The sequence below is a fragment of the Barbus barbus genome, assembly GCF_936440315.1.
Source record: "Barbus barbus genome assembly, chromosome: 28".
In the NCBI taxonomy this organism is placed as follows: Eukaryota; Metazoa; Chordata; class Actinopteri; order Cypriniformes; family Cyprinidae; genus Barbus; species Barbus barbus.
In genome coordinates this window covers 30104331-30125928 of record NC_136756.1, presented here as the reverse complement: position 1 = coordinate 30125928, position 21598 = coordinate 30104331, and the positions used below count along the sequence as shown (strand labels likewise).

At 39.5% G+C, this 21598-nt stretch overlaps 2 protein-coding genes across 3 annotated transcripts in view; both read right to left on the bottom strand.

The window, feature by feature from the left end:
- Positions 1–1429, bottom strand: part of LOC306848109 (solute carrier family 12 member 2-like) — a gene marked incomplete at both ends in the record, with an annotated part of 28671 nt that extends 27242 nt beyond the window's left edge. The window contains one exon of the mRNA XM_079382462.1: positions 1001–1429. Coding sequence (XP_079238588.1) covers positions 1001–1429 — 429 coding nt within the window. The remainder of the gene's footprint in view (positions 1–1000) is intronic.
- Positions 1430–2646: 1217 nt separating this feature from the next.
- LOC306848692 (GRAM domain-containing protein 2B-like) lies at positions 2647–21378 on the bottom strand. 2 transcript variants are annotated; one of them, XM_079383395.1, is made up of 15 exons: positions 21239–21368; positions 20905–20942; positions 18795–18914; positions 18627–18714; positions 11550–11619; positions 11355–11458; positions 10385–10480; positions 10241–10312; positions 10095–10163; positions 8958–9072; positions 8769–8873; positions 8264–8339; positions 4215–4316; positions 3882–3963; positions 2647–3040 (listed from the first exon to the last, which is right to left on the bottom strand). In XM_079383395.1, the coding sequence occupies exons 2-15, from the start codon at positions 20919–20921 to the stop codon at positions 2993–2995; spliced, it is 1164 nt and encodes a 387-aa protein (XP_079239521.1). In that variant the 5' UTR covers positions 20922–20942; positions 21239–21368; the 3' UTR covers positions 2647–2992. The 2 variants fall into 2 exon arrangements, with proteins under 2 accessions (XP_079239521.1, XP_079239520.1); XM_079383394.1 differs by lacking the exon at positions 20905–20942 and having other exon boundaries at positions 21239–21378.
- Positions 21379–21598: the final 220 nt, after the last annotated feature.

The window sequence follows — 21598 nt, the reverse complement described above, 5'->3', positions numbered from 1 at the left end:
AGTGTAACTATTTCACAATTACTTTATTAAAGCAATGTTTGATTAATTTTTTTTTACTTTTCTGAAATTTCTAATGTTTTCAACTGTTAATCATTTCCAAACATGTAAAGCAGACAGTAGAACTCAACACTGATTACTGTCAGAATCCTTCATCACTTAAATTAAGATTATAATCATTTAATATTAAAGCACAGCCACCACAGAATCAGAATTTAGCACTTCTATTTACTTTGAGATCATTCTGAGGTTAAACACAGATTTTAAACCATAAGATCTAGCCTAGTTTAATAGCTATGATACTGTTTTTAAAAATCAAATCTGTGTGTAGTTATGACAGGAAACACTGGCATCTAAAAATGGCTTTCAAAAAGCAGTTCATCTTAAAAAATAATATAAAGCACATAAATAAACCCAAATAGGAAATAAGGAATAAGCATGTGTCCTAAACTCCTGAAACATTAGTGTCTCATATTTTAAAGCAGTCGTGTAATTTATGAAAGAAGTCAGTTAAATCTGTGTGTGTGTGTGTGTGTGTGTGCGTGTGCGTATGTGTGTGTGCGTGTGCGTATGTGTGTGTGCGTGTGTGTGCATGTGTGCGCGTGTGCGTGTGAAAAAATATTCAGATGTAACCCCCTTTTGTAATCATTAACATTTTCATAAGTAACTGTAGTTTAACTATTCATTTTTTTCTCAGTAACTGTAACTGCTTACATTTATATTTATTTTGGGTTACACTTTATTTTAAGGTGTCCTTGTTACAGTGTAATTATACATTTAAGTATCGAGTAATATTAAGTACATTTTCTTACTATATAGTTAGGGTTAGTTGCATGTAATTATGCATAATTAATTGTTATTATAATAGTAAGTACATGTAACGTGTAACAAGGACACCTTAAAATAAAGTGTTACCCAAATAAATAACAGCCACACCGTTTGAAAGTAAATCAATCCTGCAATAATGAGTGTCAGATGAGAGATGATGAAGTTCAGCACAAACCTGGTCGAGTTCATCGTGAAGTTCCGCCAGCGACGGGCGCAGGAGTTTCTCCCCGAGCGGAGCTGCGGTGTGCCGGTAGAAGTCGATGTTGGGCACCGCGTCGATGGTGTTGTGACCGAAGGTCCGCAGGTAATACGTGCTGGAGTGCGTGTCCGAGAAATGACTGAGACCTCCGGTGGAAGAGTGCAGGCTCGCCTCGCTCCTCACCGTGTCTCCGTTCAAACCGGCGTCAGGCGCAGCGTCAGGCGGGCTCAAGAAGTTCACCGAGCGGACCCGGCCCCTGGACTCCTCGCCGACGGAGGATCGCGCTGCCGGCGGAGTTTTAGGAGCATCCGTCACCGGATCCACCTGGAAGCGGCTCTGAGAGGACTCCGGCGACCGGAGCGCGGGCTTCTGCGCGGATGGAGGAGATGAGGGTTGATCTGACATGATGGAGGTGATGGAGAATCACGCGTCCATCAGTTCCTATTGAGACTCAGAGATCAGCGCCGGTTATAATCGGTCAGACGTAACGACACTCGTGACCCTCCGGCGCTGATTGACAGACAGCAGAGCTCCAACTGCAGACTGGCTTTTGTGCTCGCTTAAAAAACTCTGATTCCGAGTTGAGAGAGTGTTTAGGATGAGGGTCGAATAACATCAGTTGATTTCATTGATGTTTTCGCGTGCGTCACCGTGCGTCTCCAGCGGCGCGTAATTGCGCGCAGAAACACAGACGCGTTTGCTTTCATAACTAACACTTCTGTAACATTAGTTAATGTAGTGAACAATAACATATTTGTGCAGTTGTTCCTGTTAGTTCACAGTGCATTTACTAATGTTAAACATTTTTGTAAAATATATATGAAGAGTTTATTTGCAAAAACAGATAACTTTATTATTTTCAAAAATCACGTTTTTTATTATGTTAGCGTGTTTTAATTGTGTTAGTTAGCTGTATTTTTGTTACTTTTTAACCTATCAAAATAACCCGAATGCAGTTTGATTGCGATTAATTGGAATGCACAAAAAAAAAAAAAAAAAAAAAAAAAAAAGAAGTTATCTGCAAAAAAGTGATTAAAAAAAAAGAAGGTGACCAGTTGCACCAGCTAAAAATGTTCTTTCCCTTAAACTTTTAAACCTAAAATCTTGATTTTAAATAAATAAATATTTAATACGTACTATAGTCAACTATATGTCAAGTATTTTCATACTCTGCATAATGTTTAAGAGCTCAGAACCTCAAACCCCCCATGCACTCGCCTCATTCCAGTTCAGAGAGAAACAATGGTTTTCTGTGGAGAGGAGTGATGACATTCAGTCACATTAGCATATAACACAACACGCTCTTTCACAATCTCACTCTTTACAATGCCGAGCTGAAAGAGATCCTTCGCAAAGCACCTCCTCAAAAGAACATTGTGTTTCAGAGCACACAGGATCAGGAAAACCGCTTTGTCTTTCCTCATATGATCATCATGCTCTGTTTTTCTTCATATTAGTTCCACACGCCTCACTCGCTCTCCTGTTTCATCCAGACTAATAAAAGCAGCAGGGTTTGTGTTTCTTTCTGGACGTCTGCAGGTTGTGCAAATGTTGTTGTGCATCATCAGGTCCGGTTCGGCCCACAACGACAAACATCTCAAAACTTATGATGACATTAAACAGTCAGTCTATGCAAACTTTATTCACTCCCAATGACAACAATACACAGTTTTTCATTCATATCTAATGAGATTCAGTAAGAATCACTGTACAGTCTGCTCATACAAAGACAAAAGATCATTTCATTTTATACATTTATTTAAACAGTTCAGTCAAAAACACTGGCTCAGCTTATATTTGACTGTATAAAACAGCAAATGAGAACTAGTTCTACTTATGATGGTGATTTAAATTCTATTGCATGTGTCACTAAAAACACAGTGAAATCATGATATTGACTGGAATGGCCTTCATTTCCATGGCTTTTCCTCTGAGAGAAGTACCTTAAACGTCCCGTATGACTTTCATTCAGACCTCAGATACGTTCTCCAGCAGTCTCTGCAGGTTTCTGTGAATCTGGAAAAGCATGATTGTGTTGTTCAGAGGAGCTCCTGACTGCCAGTGACCACTCATCATAATCACTGTGCATGATCATCTTTAAACCAGTTATGATTCTATCTTCACAATGCTTACAGGAATTATTCACACAAAAATTAATATGTGTTAATATGTGTTAATATCATCCTCAGTCCATCTGAGATCAGGATGAGTGTGTTTCTTCATCAGGTTTGTAGAAATGTGTTTCTGCATCAGTGTCTCAGCAATGGATGCTCTGCAGTGAATGGGTGCCGTCAGAATGAGAGTCCAAACAGCTGATAAAAACATCACAATAATCCACACCACTCCAGTCCATCAGTTAATATCTGGAGAAGACAAAAGCTGAAACTAATCTATCATGAAGATGTTATATGTGGCTGGATTTTAATGTGAGAGACAACAGGAGATGGACTTTTTCACTGGAGGAAGAGTTATTATGGAGTATGGTATTTTAGTTAAAAACATCTTCATGATAGATTAGTTTAATCTTTAGTCTTCTCCAGATGTTAACTGATGGACTGGAGTGGTGTGGATTATTGTGATGTTTTTATCAGCTGTTTGGACTCTCATTCTGACGGCACCCATTCACTGCAGAGCATCCATTGCTGAGACACTGATGCAGAGACACATTTCTACAAACCTGATGAAGAAACAAACTCATCCTGATCTCGGATGATCCTGAGGGTGAGAGCATGTTCAGCAGATTTGCACCAGTGTTTGTGTGCCAGAGTTCATCAAATAGATCAGTTACATTGAATGTTTGATTAAGAAAACCAATCCTTCCATTCTGAGACGTTCAGATGTGTTCATACAGACAAACCTTTTCCAGCTTCAGAAGACTTGCAGAGAGAACTGAGTAGATCTTAGCTGTATCTCCAGCAAACAGGCTTTGATATTCATCTCTGGAATCATAACCACAAATACAGCATTTAGTTATACAATGTCTAATATACATAGATGGCAACAGAAACAGATTATCTGAAGAATACAGCAGTAGAATTATAAAAATATAAATATCTACAAAGAACTTATGATCTACTGAAATCTGGTGCGTTTTGATTTTATGATATTCTGCTTTACCAAACAACTCAAATAATACAATTTAATTCAAAATAACTTAAAGTTAAAGCCATTAAATCATTTTTATCTTCACCTTTTATGGGGAAACTCTATTGACACGAGAGATGACAGACGTTCCTCAAGAGACACGATCTTAAACGCCATGTAACAGGAGGACAACAGCAGGACACAAACCCTGAGAGACCAAGAGCAAATCATTTACACAAAGGTTTGGATTAAAAGTCTCCTGCTCAGCTGTATTTTCAGCATCATTACATTCTTCAGAAATCATAATAATATACCGATTTACTGCTCAAGAAACATTTCTGATTATTATTAATGTTGAAAACAGTTTTTCTGCACAATATTTTTGTGGAAACTGTGATACATTTTATTTTTCAGGATTCACAGATGAACAGAAAGTTAAAAAGAACAGCATTTATATGAAACAGAAATCTTTTGTAACATTATAAATGTCTGTACTGTCACTTTTGATCAATTTAATGGGTCCTTGATGAAAATATTTATGAATATATTAGTTTTTTACAATCACTTTGCACAAAACTCACAAACAATGATCAAAATGCACATTTTTCAAAACTGAACTTAGATCATTTGTTCATTCAACAGAAATCACCTGTTCAATATGACACAACTTAACATCAAAGTACTACTATTTCAAAAGACAATTCACACATTACATTTCAAATGAGTGTCTATTCATTTCCTTACAATGATCTAACTATCAATTGATACAACTGCTCAAAATGATAATAACTGTTGCATTACTCTTAATGCATAGTTGTATGGAAACAGACAAACAATCTTCCATGTTTAAATCATGAAAGTTTCAAGATACTGTAACGAGATTCATTGTCACCAATTAGTGTGGAGCATGAACCAATTAGACTACAATATCCATGGATGTAGCCTAATATTTTATCATAATGCTTCATCAGACACTGTCTCTATGGTCCCAAATACTGTACCACCTTTTCAGACTATTTACAGTATTGACAGTACTGCACTGTATAGATGCAGGCCCTTGTAATTGCTTGTCCAATTCTGCCAACTCGTTACTGATGATTGAGTGCACATTGTGGAATGAGTATATAAAGAGTTGATTGGGATCCAATTGCAAGAGCATAGTGATACGTAACATGGAGCCAGCAGGTGATCCAGGTCACAATGGAGGTCAAGCAGTGGTGGGAGGAAGATGAGGAAGACGTGTTGGTCAAAGGTATGGCAGAGGACTCTTCTGAGAGGTGGTCGTGGGCCTCGTTTGAGAGGTGCGGGGGAACGTGGTAGAGGACAGGCACCCCTTCTGAGAGGTGGTCGTGGGCCTCGTTTGAGAGGTGCGGGGGAACGTGGTAGAGGACAGGCACCCCTTCTGAGAGGTGGTCGTGGGCCTCGTTTGAGAGGTGCGGGGGAACGTGGTAGAGGACAGGCACCCCTTCTGAGAGGTGGTCGTGGGCCTCGTTTGAGACGTGCGGGGGAACGTGGTAGAGGACAGGCACCCCTTCTGAGAGGTGGTCGTGGGCCTCGTTTGAGAGGTGTGGGGGAACGTGGTAGAGGACAGGCACCCCTTCTGAGAGGTGGTCGTGGGCCTCGTGTGAGAGGTGCGGGGGAACGTGGTAGAGGACAGGCACCCCTTCTGAGAGGTGGTCGTGGGCCTCGTTTGAGAGGTGCGGGGGAACGTGGTACAGGACAGGCACCCCTTCTGAGAGGTGGTCGTGGGCCTCGTTTGAGAGGTGCGGGGGAACGTGGTACAGGACAGGCACCCCTTCTGAGAGGTGGTCGTGGGCCTCGTTTGAGAGGTGCGGGGGAACGTGGTAGAGGACAGGCACCCCTTCTGAGAGGTGGTCGTGGGCCTCGTTTGAGAGGTGCGGGGGAACGTGGTACAGGACAGGCACCCCTTCTGAGAGGTGGTCGTGGGCCTCGTTTGAGAGGTGTGGGGGAACGTGGTAGAGGACAGGCATCCCTTCTGAGAGGTGGTCGTGGGCCTCGTTTGAGAGGTGCGGGGGAACGTGGTAGAGGACAGGCACCCCCCTTCTGAGAGGTGGTCGTGGGCCTCGTTTGAGAGGTGCGGGGGAACGTGGTAGAGGACAAGGCCACGGACCAAGACAGCGGCAGCAACAGCATAGAGTGCCCAATGAAATTCGGGCAATAGTTGTAGACCATGTCATAAATCATGGCATGACAATGACTGAGGCGGCTACAATGATACAACCAAACCTCAGAAGGTCAACCATGGCCTCAATCAGAACTTTCTGCAATGAGAACCGGTGAGTTATCAGCATGCACTAAACATTATGCTACTCTCAATTGTCAAATGACTGCATACCAATGTGTATCACAGAATAGGTGATGTGACCAAGTGTCTTCTTACTCTAATGTTCCCTGTAGAATTGTGACCAGGCCAAATAGTGGAGGCAGAGGCAAAATTCTAACTGACCAACAAGAGCAGGCTGTGGTCGATTTGGTTTGGGCCAGAAATGATATTCGCCTTACAGAAATTCGCCAGCATATCTTGGACAATGAAGACATGTTCAACAATGTGGGATCCATAAGTTTGCCGACTATTGCACGCATACTGAAAAGGCACCAGGTATCTATAAAACAACTATACCGTGTACCTTTCGAAACAAATGCAGACAGAGTGAAGCAAATGAGGACTGAGTATGTTCAGGTAAGTTCAGTTTCAAGATGGCTGTTGTAAAAACATTCCCAAAAATTCTACATTGTACAGTAATCTCTAAATCTCTTTCCAAAATGTATTTTTAGAGGGTGATGGAGCTGGATGCTGATGACGACCATCACAAATTCATATATTTGGATGAGGCAGGTTTTAATCTGGCCAAGACAAGGAGGAGAGGTCAGGATTTCATTGGCCAGCGGGCAACCATCCAAGTACCTGGACAACGTGGGCCAACATTACCATGTGTGCGGCTATATCAGAAGATGGTGTGGTGGGACGCAGACCTCATATTGGACCATATAATGCAGCTCTCCTTGTCACCTTTCTTGATGAGCTCGATCAGGTTTGTAGAGCTGAAGGTGTGACCTACTGTATGTCATTGTGTGGGACCATGTCAGGTTCCATCATGCTCATGTGGAGCAAGCATGGTTTCAGGCCCATGCACAATTTACCACCCTGTATTTACCCCCATACTCTCCCTTCCTTAACCCGATTGAGGAATTGTTCTCCGCATGGAGATGGAAAGTTCATGATAGGCTCCCTCATGAACAAGTCACTCTTCTCCAGGCCATGGATGACGCCTGCAATGACATCACAGCAGACCAGTGTCAGGCCTGGATTGGCCATGCCCGAAGGTTTTCTCCAAGATGTTTGGCTAATGAAAACATCCATTGTGATGTAGATGAGAACCTGTGGCCAAATCCACAACACAGAGTTGATGACAATGTAGAAGTACAGTAATCACTCCTGTTTTGTTTCTTACAGTACAAGCAAGTTGAGGAACACTGCATTTGATGTTTTACAGTACTGTCTTTTCTATTTCATAGCTAATTACTGTATTTTTGCTTTGATTCAAATAAACCTATGTTGTGATTGTACTGTAGTGTTTTGCATCAATATATTACAAACTTTGTTCAATGATTCCACTGTGTCTGTAGTATTCTCTCTACTACTGCAGTACTTTTACAGAGATGTATTTACTGTACCTCTAGTACCATAATGAAACCTGGATCATCTATTTTGTTCTACAATATTTAATGATTGTACGAACAATGACACAGTGAAACTATCGGTTGCTTGTGTGTGGGTGATCTATAGTTATGTTTCAATGGTATTTCACAGTAAATTAGTTTTTTGAACCAAAGATAGTGCAAGATTTCTTTAAAGATGTGAATGCACAATGCAATGTTTTGAACATTAGACAGCCTGTGTTACAAGTGATAACCGTTTTGACTTTTGTGTCTAGAGTTGTGAAAAATGACATCAAGGTTCTGAAAATAGTAGCAAAGTGATTGTAAAAAACTGTAATTCCTAGTTTTTTGTAACCCAAATATTTGAATGCATCGCTGATTTGACAAAAAATATTGAGCAGCAAAAACTGTTCTCAGATGGCTTTTGACCGGTAGTGTATGAATGAGTGACAGCTGAGATGTTTAGAGACTCACAGAGACAGATAGATCATCACCAGAGTGTTCAGAGACAGAGACACCGGCCGCAGTGTTTTCATGAACTCTTCTGAGCCTAAAACACACATCAGCAAACCACTCTAACACCCCCAGAGAAACTCAAGATGTGTGTGAGAGTGTGTATGTGTGTGTGAGCATGTGCGTGCGTGTGTGAGTGTGTGTGTGTGTGTGTGTGCATGTTTATGTGGTTTATGAGGACACAAATGTGTATAATAACATGGGTATGACAGAGGTATTACAATATGAAGGTGGTTTATGAGGACACTGCCAATGTCCCCGTAATTCAAAAGGCTTAAAAAACATACTAAATGGTGTTTTTTTGAAAATCTAAAAATACCACAACATTTCCTGTGAGGGCTAAGTTTAGGTGTAGGGTTGGTGTAGGGCAATAGCACACACAGTTTGTTCAGTATAAAAACCATTACGCCTATGGAGAGTCCCCATAAACCACAAAAACCAACATGTGTGTGTGTGTGTGTGTTACCAGTGTATGGTAAGTTTGCAGTGGCGCTGATTTCTTGTGTGTGAGAATCCAGTTCATCATCTCTTTTAGTCACTTCAATAAAAGCTTGGGACCGTTTTGAGAATTCTGTGAAAGAATCATATGTTGAGAAAGAATAAAGAACCAATAAGACATCAGAACCTCACTGAACTTCGTGCTGTTCAAACACACTCGGGGTTTTGATGAAATCCGGTGACTCCGGACAGTCGGAGCTGCTGCTGTCGTCCATGTGCTGACCCGTCTGTGTGACCGGACCGTCCAAATCCGACAGATCTGCAGAGAAATCCTGCGCACAGAAATCAGTGTGAACATATAACACATAGCCTTGCTTCTATTTGCAAAAAAAGAGAGCCTACTATTATCTCATTTGATCAAAAATATCAATAAAAATGTTGCGTCACACAGTTTTCTCACAAAATAAGAATGAAGATTGTTTGATCTTTTCAAATGTATGACCCTGGAGCACAAAACCAGCCATAAGAGTAAATTTTTGAAATTTGAAATTTATACATCATCTGAAAGCTGAATAAATAATCTTTCCATTGATGTATGGTTTGTTATGATAGGACAATATTTGTCTGAGATACAACTATTAGAAAATCTGGAATCTGAGGGAGCAAAAAAATCTAAATATTGAGAAAATCTCCTTTAAAGTTGTTCAAATGAAGTTCTTTGCAATGCATATTACTAATCAAAAATGAAGTTTTGATATATTTACGGTAGGAAATTTACTAAATATCTTCATGGAACATGATCTTAATATCCTAATGATTTTTGTCATAAAAGAGAAATGTATAATTTTGATCCATACAATGTATTGTTGGCTATTGCTACAAATATACCTGTGTTACTCATGACTGCTTTTGTGCTGCAGGGTCATATATATATGAATCAGCTTTACTGCACTTGTCAAAATAACAGAAGTCAGATTTAATAACAAAAAAAGGATTCAAAATATAATTTACGTAACTTGCAATCTGCAAAGGTGTGGAAAAAGTGAAAATCAAGATTAGGCGTGAGTTTTGAACCATTCATGTGAAAATGGGCTGAGAATTGAACAAATAGTGAATTTGAATCAGTCTAATGACTACAGTGTGAACAGTGGAGTCTGACTCATGAACAAATGACTCCCTGTAATGAATCAGTCAAAAAGACACACAGACAGTCCCAAACTCACTAATGACTCTAATGAATACAGTGTGAAATGTATTGGAGTATTCATTCAGTATTGGATATGAGTACTGGATTTATTGGGTGTGATTATAAATGAAGGAATGAAGACAGATGGTCATTGTGAATCGCTCGTACCGTGGGCAGAGACGCTGGATGTCCTCTCAGGCTCTGAGACGGGATTTGACTGATCCCAGGACTCTTCTCCTGCAAACAGACCACAGTTATTCATCAGAAACGGTACGATTCAACCGAACTGAATTTAATGTGACTGAAGAACCTACAACCAGATGAGGGCAAACAGACATCAGAATCTTGTAGGTCGTGTCTCGAGACAGAAATGAAACAAACACATGCTGTAAAAAACACAATAACAGAGATTAGAAAAATTCACAGGTTTATTCACATGAGAGCAAAGTGTGCTTTACCCGCTCATGCGCTGTAGAAATAACCAGCGCGTTTGGCACCAAGATGGCAGTTTTTGTTTTCTTGATGACTGTTACTGAAGCAACTGGAATCACAATCTGAATGAAAAAAATATGATGCATATAATTCAAACACACTACTGTTCAAAAGCTTGGAGTTTTTTTTTTTTTAAAGAATACTTTTATTCATGATTGATGCATTAAATTGATCAGAAGTCACAGTAAAGACATTTATAATGTTACAAACACTGCAAAAAACTATTTTCTTAGTATTTTTGTCTTGTTTTCTAGTATAAATATCTAAACATTATTGAATCAAGATGCATTTACTGTACAAGTAAAATGATTTAAGATATTAAGTGTTGTTTTCCCAAAAAACATCAAACTTTTGTTAGTTTTTGCTAAAAACAAGCATAAATATCTGCCAATGGGGTAGCCACTCCTAGTTGTATAGTCTTAGTCTTGCCTAGCCTGTTTACCTGTGTTTTGATTCTTGCTTTTGTATTTTTGGATTGCCCTATCGTCTTGCCTTTTGGACTCTGTTTGCCCCTGTTTGGATTATTGTTCGTGTACTCGGATTACCCCTATTGTCAAGCCCTTTGGATATTGTTCGCCGATCGACAACCCACGCATGTTCTCAGAATACTCTTGTGTCCTGCCCTCAACATATCTCTCTACTGATGTTTGACCCTGCCTGTGTTTGACCATGTTTTTGAATAAAAGCTTGCAAATGGATCCGTACGCTTCACGTCTCGTTGGCTCCGTTACAGAAGTAATGATGCTGAAAATTCAGCTGCGCATCACAGAAATAAATTGCATTTGAACAGATATTCACATAGAAAACCGCTGTTTTAAATTCTAATAATAGTTCACATTGCATGTATTACTGATCAAATAAATGCAGCCGTTTTTTCATAAACATAAAAAATCTTTGCTATTCCAGATTTCTTTCTCAGCAGTTTTCAGGTTTTACCTTAGTGTCTTTTCCGAACACTTTGGAATGGAAACCGATCCAGTTATCGGACACAAACAGTCTGCCCTGATACAGAATGTCCTTCTGCAGGGCGCATGTGTAACCTGGAATACATTAATCATATCAAAGCTTCTTTACATGTTCAATAATAGTGAAATAATCAGTGGCGAATCAAATTAATCTGGTCGTACATACTCTGTCTCAGTTGTTCGTCTTCACTTATGTCTTTAAAAACTTTGTGGTACTGGATATTAGTGCGCAGAGACTGAAACACAACATGATGCTTGTTCAGTGGTGTAGATCAAAAATCACAATTCATACTGTAAATAAAACCTCCTGTTTGTTGTCCAGCTGAACTGAGATCTGTAATTCATCTGAATCAACTAGATGTGCAATTTAAGAGAAGAGTCACATTTTATTCATCCAACATCCCTCATTAGGGGATGTAGCAAATTAGCTCAAAATAATTATTTATATTGGCTGACAGTAATAACTGTTGCAGAATTAAATTGCCATCAACTGATCTGTTTGTCCAGCGAACATTCAGTGTAAGTTCATATCAACTCTAAGGAAGGATATTTCCTTGGCCACAGAAAATACTTTCTGAAAATAGAGCATGTGGCGAGGGTCAAAATCATAAAAAGACATTAATTTGCAAGGCAGAACCAGAAACTCATGTCATTTGTGCACACAACTTTTATTAACTACACACTAACACACATAACTAATCTAAACAAACAAACATACAATCACTCATACATGGGGAAAGGGCAAATGACAGTTGATGGATGAAACCATCAGGAAACCAGAGAATGAAGCTATGAAAAGAGTCAGTTAACCACCTGAATAAAACCATCAGCGCCGTTTATAACGGGGTCTATAACGTTTACTTAAATGTACGATACTTGCATTGCCTTTGGTCATTGAACGAGTGTCTGGATGCAGTCTCGGATGAAAGTTCTAATGGTTTGAAGGTTTGGTGGTGTTGGAGTTCTTCAAGTTCTTCTGGGTTTGAAGGGTGATGAACTCCAAAAGCTGTTATTCTGGCTCGGTGGTAATTGGGAGTTTCTTCCCAGGTAGAAAGGGAAAAAGAGCTAAGAAAGAGATCTGCTGAGATCCGAGGATCCTTGGTTGAATGGAAAGTCAAGGCTGCAAGGCCTGGCACAAAAACTGGGTCGCTGAGGAGCTCACATCCTTCTCATCCTCTTAGGATCTAACAGAACCACAGACTGCAAGGGTGCCACTGATGTGAGAGCTTTATCTGATATGGAGATCACACCTCTGGGGTGTCAAAGAACCAATGGTGTCCTGAATTTTTGGAGGGAAAGTTTTACGACTCTTTGTCTCTGAACATGGTAATTTGCATAGGTAATTCGGGAAAGCCGATTAGTCGCCAGAAGAGACGGACGGCAGCTCGCGTAAGTGTTTTGAATACTTGGTCGCAGTTCTGTTGTTTAAATTATTTACTTGCTGCTAGGAAGCCATAGTTCGTTTTTCTACTCTGCATTTTCGTTGAGGTTTTTATGTTTGATTGCACTTACTGGTAGTTAGAATAATTTGCGCCACACAAGCTAAGTGTTTGTTTCGTCTTGAGCTATTAGCAGTCCTTTAACCTTATTGGCTGGGCTGATCAGAAGCCGGCCACAGCTGTTTTCACTCTAGTTTCCTAGACTGTATTTATTTGATGTCCGAGCCCTGACGCGGAAGCGTTCAGCCGTCGTGCTCAGCCTCCTCGTGTGAAGACCAACGACTGTAAAGACAGACGACTTTTTCCTGTGCGACTTTGACCGAGCAACGGCACCGACCACACACTTAAGTATCGTTTTTATCTTCCTTCACACTTTTCTATCCTCTATCCTTCCACCTCTATTGTGTGTTTCCAAACCATTCCGGTTATCTCTCAACCTCGCTCTAAAAACACACGCAGAAGGCTACGTAACCCTGCTAACCTGTGCCCTATCTCTACATCTTCCACTGCACCTCTTTCTTTCTCTGTGGGTCTTTGGAATTGCCAGTCAGCTGTCAACAAAGCCGACTTCATTTCTGCTTTTTCCTCACAATCCACACTCAGCATCCTGGGCTTGACTGAGACCTGGATTCGTCCAGAAGACTCAGCAACCCCAGCTGCTCTCTCTCACAATTTCTCTTTCTCTCACACCCCTAGGCAAGTTGGCCGGGGTGGAGGCACTGGTCTGCTCATTTCAAACAATTGGAAATACTCAACCCACTCTCCCCTAGACAATTTCAACTCATTTGAATCTCATGCCATTACGGTAACAGCTCCTATAAAACTCCAGATTGTGGTAATCTACCGTCCCCCTGGCCAAATTCTAGCAACCTTCCTAGGTGAGCTGGACGGACTGCTGTCGTCTTTCATGGAGGATGGCACTCCACTCTTAGTCTTCGGCGATTTCAACATTCACCTAGACAGGCCTTATGCTACAGACGTCCAGTCACTCCTAGCTTCATTTGATCTCAAACGCCTCACCACTACTAGCACGCACAAATCAGGCAACCAACTTGACTTAATTTACACACGCAATTGTACTACAGATAACATTCTGGTACAACCACTACATATCTCTGACCATTTCTTCATTACATTTACTTTACATTTTTCTACCCAGGTGCCACCATCTCCCTTACCGGTTACTTTCAGACGCAACCTACGCTCCCTTTCCCCCTCCCTTCTTTCCTCTGTAGTATCCTCCTCTCTTTCCTCGCCTACCCATTTCTCATCTCTGGATGTGAATGCAGCTACTGACACTTTATGCTCTACCTTAACCTCTTGTCTAGATGACATCTGTCCTCTCTCCTCCAGGCCAGCACGGGCTGCTCCTTCTAACCCCTGGTTATCCGATGTTCTTCGAGAGAATCAGACCAAACTCAGAGTGGCAGAGAGAAAATGGCGCAAATCAAACGATCCGTCGGACCGGAGTAGGTATCAGTCTTTGCTTTCATCTTTCTCTACTGAGGTCCACACTGCCAAATCTTCACATTTCCACAACAAGATCAACAGCGCTCCAGACATGCGTAATCTCTTCAGAACATTTAATTCTCTCCTCTGTCCCCCTCCTCCACCTCCCACCACTTCGATAACCACTGACGACTTTGCCTCTTTTTTCACAGACAAAACTAGAACAATCAGTAACCAGTTCTCAACTCCACAGGACCTCCAATCAACCACATCCACCGCTCGAACTCCCATCTTCTCCTTCTGTCCCCTCACCGAGGCATAAGTATCCAAACTTCTCCTCTCCAGCCATCCTACAACATGTCCTCTCGACCCAATCCCCTCACACCTTCTCCAAACAATCTCTCCCACGCTCTTACCGGCACTCACACACATTATCAACACATCTCTCCTCACAGGCATCTTCCCCACAGCATTCAAGCAGGCTCGGGTAACGCCACTGCTCAAAAAACCTACATTAAACACTTCTCTTTTAGACCTGTCTCTCTCCTTCCATTCGTAGGGAAAACACTCGAACGAGTTGTCTTCAACTAGCTCTCACGGTTTCTTTCACAGTACAACAAACTGGATGCTAAACAGTCAGGTTTCAGGAGTGGCCATTCAACAGAGACTGCGCTACTCTCAGTCACTGAAGCCCTGCGAACTGCAAAGGCTGATTCCAAATCATCAGTCCTCATTCTGCTGGATCTTTCTGCTGCTTTTGACACTGTCAATCATCAGATTCTCCTGTCTACCCTCTCATCACTGGGCATCACTGGGATTCCACTTCGCTGGTTTGAATCCTATCTCACCGGTAGATCCTTCAGGGTGGCCTGGGGAGGGGAGGTATCCAAACAACATCAACTGGTCACTGGAGTTCCTCAGGGATCGGTTCTTGGACCCCTCCTCTTCTCCACGTACACTACATCGCTGGGTCCCATCATACATGCACATGGCTTCTCCTATCACTGCTACGCCGATGACACACAGCTCTATCTCTCTTTTCAACCAGATGACCCAACGGTAGCTGCACGGATCTCAGGCTGCCTGGCGGACATCTCGGCATGGATGAAAGAACATCACCTACAGCTCAACCTGGCAAAGACGGAGCTTCTTGTCTTCCCTGCCACTCCGACTCTACAGCATGACTCCACGATTCAGTTAGGCTCATCAATGATTACCCCATCAACTTCGGTCAGAAATCTTCGGTCAGAAAATTTTTGATGACCAGCTGACCTTCAAAGAGCACATTGCAAAGACTGCTCGATCCTGCAGGTTTGCACTACACAACATCAGAAAGATCAGGCCCTTTCTGACAGAGCATGCTGCACAACTTCTTGTCCAGACCCTTGTTGTTTCTAGACTGGACTACTGCAATGCTCTTCTGGCTGGTCTGCCATCAAACACAATCAAACCTCTACAAATGATTCAGAATGCAGCGGCACGACTGATCTTCAACGAGCCCAAAAGAGCGCATGTTACACCTCTCTTCATCTCCTTGCACTGGCTACCAGTGGCAGCTCGCATCCAGTTCAAGACACTGATGCTTGCGTACAGATCTACCACAGGCTCAGCACCCTCCTACTTCCACTCACTTTTACGAACCTACATCCCCTCCAGAAGTCTGAGATCTGCTAGTGAGCGAGGCCTTGTGGTACCATCACAGAGAGGCTCAGAATCACTCTCCAAAACATTCTCGTTCACCATTCCTGGCTGGTGGAATAATCTTCCCACCCCTATCCGAAATGCTGGATCCCTATCAATCTTCAAGCAACAACTGAAAACTCATCTCTTTCGGCAGTACTTGACTTCATCCTAAACTCCAAAAAAAAAAAAAACTTACTCTTTCCCTCTATCTTTCTCTCCCTCCCTTACTAGCTTGTACTTATTTGAACAATGACTGAGGCTTGGTGTTACGAGCACTTCCTCTGTCTGATTGCCTCTTCAAGATGAATCGCTTTTTGTATTCCCCAATTGTAAGTCGCTTTGGATAAAAGCGTCTGCCAAATGACTAAATGTAAATGTAAATGTAATTCACCTGGGGTTAATGCATAAACTACTAAAGATTCTTAGGACACTAATATGTTGCATAGGTATCAACATGTAATGTTCACTCTCAATTAGATCATCCGAAGACAAATTGATAGAGACCAAACATGGTACAGTTAAAGTGATATTAACTAGTGATCTATCGGAAGCAGGGCCGGCGCCAGGGCACCTCCATCGGAGGGGCATTTAAATTTCTAGGGGGGGCACAAATCATGTTGTGCGTGTGTGTGTGTGGGGGGGGGGGGGGGGGGGGGGTTGCACAGAGTGTGAAATCTATGATTGCGTGCAGTTGCTGACGCTCGCTAAAGCGTGCAATCGCTTTCTTATGTGCTCTGTTTTATCAGTACTTTCGCTTTCAAAATCGATCGCATTCAGCAAGGAAGGGAGAGGATGGAAAGTGTGGGGGGCACAGTAACTCGTTTGGAGGGGCACAGCCCGCGAGTGCCCCCCCTTGGCGCCGGCCCTGACCATAAGCATGCATAAAATAGTATACAATACACAAAAACATATACAAGAACAGTAATAATATACACAATGACCTGAAGATATGTGTGTTCATTCAAAGAAAGGTTTTTCTATGAATTAATTAGAGAAGAGTCCATTTTTATGGCATAATGTCTCTTTCCTAAGGGGAAAATAGGTTGCTCTGCCCGCATTCCTTTGAGCAATAAAACAAGTGTTATCAGATTGGTTGCCATGGAGCCGGGGACCTGGAGTCATCACAGACATATTGGCACCCAGTATATGCATTGAGTGCGGGGTCTGTGACTATTTGTTAATTTAATGACTAATTGATTTGTTAAATCAAATGCAAAATCATGTGTCTGATTGGTCCAAATGCTACAAGGAGAAACACTGGAAAGTGACGGACACACCAGGGTTATCATTAAATAAAACTAAAAATGAAACATAAAGCTACATTTAATTTAATGAACAAAGATAACTGAAACTGAAAAAAACTACATGTAAAAACCTCTACATGTATTTTTCAAAGTTATAAATAAAACCAAGTACATTTGATAAAAAATGATATTTATAAAATGATATTTTAGTTTTTCTCCTTTAAAATTTAATGTTTAATTCAATGCCATTTCTTTGCAATTATTTGTGAAATCTACGAGGAACATAGCGCAAAAAAAGACATAAAAAAAAAAATGATGAAAACACAACAAAATACTAAAAGCTTAATTAAAACACAAAAGATAAAAATAAAAACTAATTAAATAAAACATTAAACAAATTATACAGTACAAGCAAATACTATTTCAGTGTTTCTCTTTATTTCACATTAGTGAAACAATGTAGTGTGTTACTAGCCATTTCTTTATAATTAATTGTGAAATTTACTAGTAATTCCTGAGTGAAAAGTGTTTAAATTAAATGCCACACTAATTTTTTCCCATTGTAAAACTAAAGCCATAAAAAATACTTAAAATTTAAGAAACTTTAACTGATATATACAGTGGTGTGAAAAAGTGTTGGCCCCCTTCCTGATTTTTTATTTTTTTGCATTTTTGTCACACTTTAATGTTTCAGATCATCAAACTAATTTTTCACACAGGGCCATGTGGGTTTGGATTTTGTTTTCCCTTCATAATAAAAAACTTCATTTAAAAACTGCATGTTGTGTTTACTTGTGTTATCTTTGATTAATATTTAAATTTGTTTGATGATCTGAAACATTAAAGTGTGACAAACATGCAAAAAAAAATCTAATCAGGAAGGGGGCAACACTTTTTCACACCACTGTGTATATATATATATATAAACTTTAACCTATATTATTTCAGCTACAACATATCATGAACAAAAATAACTGAAACTGAAAAAACTACATACAAAAATTATTTTATCAAAGTTATAAACAAAAAGACTATTGGAGTCCTAGTTTTAGTTTTTCAACTTTAATATTTCATGTTTAATTCAATGCCATTTCTTTTTAAACAATACTGATATATTGCTAGTAAAGCAAAGACATATTTATGTATAAAAAAAATTATAAAAATGATGAAAACACACAACAGAATACTAAAAGTTTATCCAAACTTAAAATGAAAACACAAAATATAAAAAATAAAAAATTATTTATTTAATAATCCAAAATACACTTTAAAAATATTTTTTTTGAAGTGGTAAATAAAACAAAGATGATAGACGTGCATTATACAAGAAAATTCTATTTCAGTCTGAGTGAACATTATTTCAAAGTAAATCCCACACCAGTGCATTAATAACTCTAATAGTATCTGTATGATAGTGAAATCACACACCTGAGCAGACTGAGGTTTCCTGCGTTCACACTTTGATTCGGAGTCACTCTGGACTTGCAGAAGAAGTGACGGATCAAATGTTTTGGATCTGAATCGGGAGACACATCTGGAGTGAAGCTGATCGTGTGTGAATGTTTGTTATGGTTGATTTAAAGTCTATACACTGACCTGATGAGGGTGGGTTTTCTTCTCCTGGAAGAGACGTCAGTCTCAGCATCCAGCGAGAGAGAAGCATCGGTCCTCGTCATCTTGTGTCCTTCCTCCTTGTCGATGTTTTCAGCATACTGACTGTGAAACAGACACATCCATACAAATACATACGGGTCATTCCATGAAATCAGTGCCCTAAGAAATAATCAAACATAGATTTAATATAACAACAAAAAATGTGCAATTTAAAAACATAATACTATGTTATGCATTCATCAATATTACATCAACAAACGTAAATTAAATATTATTTTAAATAATTTAAATAGCATTTATGCTGGTAAGGGTAAGGTTTTTGGCCTGTCCCTCACCATGATTTTTCTAATTTGAAAAATGATATAAAAATCACATTTGCAGATTATTCTAAATATAGTCTCTTTGTTAACCAATGTTTTTGGCATAAGTATGCATATTTTCTATAAAATATAAATAATTGTATTGGTGTCCCCTGATTTCATGTCAGCCCTGTTACCCTCATTAAAAACCCTTGTAAAATAATGTACATTCAAGTGACATCATTTCTAGGAGGTTACATCATCTCTCAACCAGGATTCCTACACTTAAAACAAGCATTATTACTTCTATAATGTTCTATTTTTGATGATTTATGAGGCTTGATTGAGAGGGGGACATCATGCAGTGTCAACCCTGTTACCATTTTTAAAATGTAAATTTTTTTTTTTTTTTTTTACATTTAATATAATCAATATCTACACTGTAAAGTAAAAACGTTGAGCCAATTTAAAAGTTTAAGGCAACCAGCTTCAGCAGATTTTTGAGTTTTCTCAGCTTTTTGTTGCATAAACTTAAAACAAGAAGTTGGGAAAACTCAAAAAATCTGCTGAAGCTAGTTGCCTTAAACTTTTAAGTTGGCTCAACTTTTTTTTTACATTGTACTCAAGTATAATCCTTTCAAAGTGTAGATTATGTGAACTTGAGTATTAGCTAACAATTAACAAATGTGTGAAATCGTCAAACCTGTTACTGTCATCCCTGTTTTGACATGTGGGTAACAGGAATGACATTAATTATTATTATTAATTTTTATATTATTAATTAATAACTACAAAAAACTCAGGTCGTAACATTAGGTTTGACCCTGTTTGTCTGTGTAAAATTTCAAACATTTTAAAGGTCACTTCAGTATATTATTGAGCTAATGTCTATATCATATGAGTTCTAATTAAACTATCTAATGACGCTTGTGTCGGTAACAGGGTTGACAAAAACACCAAAACATGAGGTAGAAAAATAGTCATAAAATAATAAATTACATCATAGCCTGAGATGGCACAGTACAATTTCTTGTCATTTGAAGGTGTCTTCATTTCATGCATATTTAAAAAATATTGATTAAGCTGATTTTATTTTTTAATTTGTCCAAGTGGAAAAGGCTCTGATTTCATGGAATGATTCATACAGCGGGTAAAATAAGTATTGAACACCATTTTTCTCAGTAAATATATTTCTAAAGGTGCTGTTGACTTGAAATTTTCACCAGATGTCGATAACAACCCAAGTAATCCATACATGCAAAGAAAAACAAATAGAAATGAAGTTATGTGTAATAATATGCAATGACGCAGGGAAAACGTATAGAACACATGAAGAAAGTGAGGTGCAAAAAGCCAAGACTCCAGCAGAAATCTATCAGTAATTAGAAAGCAATCCTGCCCCTCGTCAGTGGAAATTAATATTAGCTGCTTCAGTCCAACACCTACAGTACCAGGATGAAGAAGAAGATGATCCCAAACACAGCCAAGCAAACTCTCGATGGGTTAACAACTACTTTACTAAGTATTAATAAGCAGTAATTAGGAGTATACTGAGGCAAAAGTATAGTTGAGAATTGGCCCCTAATCTAAAGTGTGACCAGAATAATTTATTTATTTGAAAGAATTAAAAAGTTAAGAATCATTAACTTGTCGAGGTTGATATAGGGTTTAGAAAGTACTGAGTAATAAGTAATTAAATACTTTTTGGAGAGAGTAATTACTACAGTAATTAATTACACTGTTGAAGATGTAATTAGTAACTAGTAATTCATTACTTTTTTGGTGTAACTTACCCAACATTGGATAACATGTATGTAAAAGGTTCTTCAAACTATCAGTTCCAAAAATATACAAATAAATAATAATAATTATATATATATACACACACTGACTGGCGGTTCACCATCATGTTCAGTGTTTGCCAAAAGACACGAGACAAAGTCCTTCTGCTCACATAAAGTCAACAAACCATGTGCTCTGCTCCAACATGATATTACACAATATCTGGGAATATGGATATTTAACAATGAACACACAGAATGACACATTTATGACTAAATGATGATCATGCATTCTGCATTAATGTGTGACTCAGTCTGACTGAAGGAGAGAAGATGCTGATCTCACCGCAGTAACACACACTGGTTCATCTGCTGGTGAGGAGGAACGGAGCACATCGGTCTGCTCCTGCTCTGAACACAATCCTCAGAAAGCAGAAGTTTCTCCATCAGGATGAGTGTGATCGTGTTCATCGGATCCCATCAGAGTTTCTGAGGCTCTCAGAGGAGCTTCTGACCTACAATCAGCTCCGAGTTAATCAGTGATTGTGCTGTGCTGCTGACTAATGCAGAATTACAACGAAACACAAACACACTGTGCTCAAGAGATGATCAAATATCTCCAAAAATGACTAAATATGACCCTGGACCACATTTATGAAGGAAAAAACACTATTCAATCATATAAAGCTAAAGTTTGAACATAGAT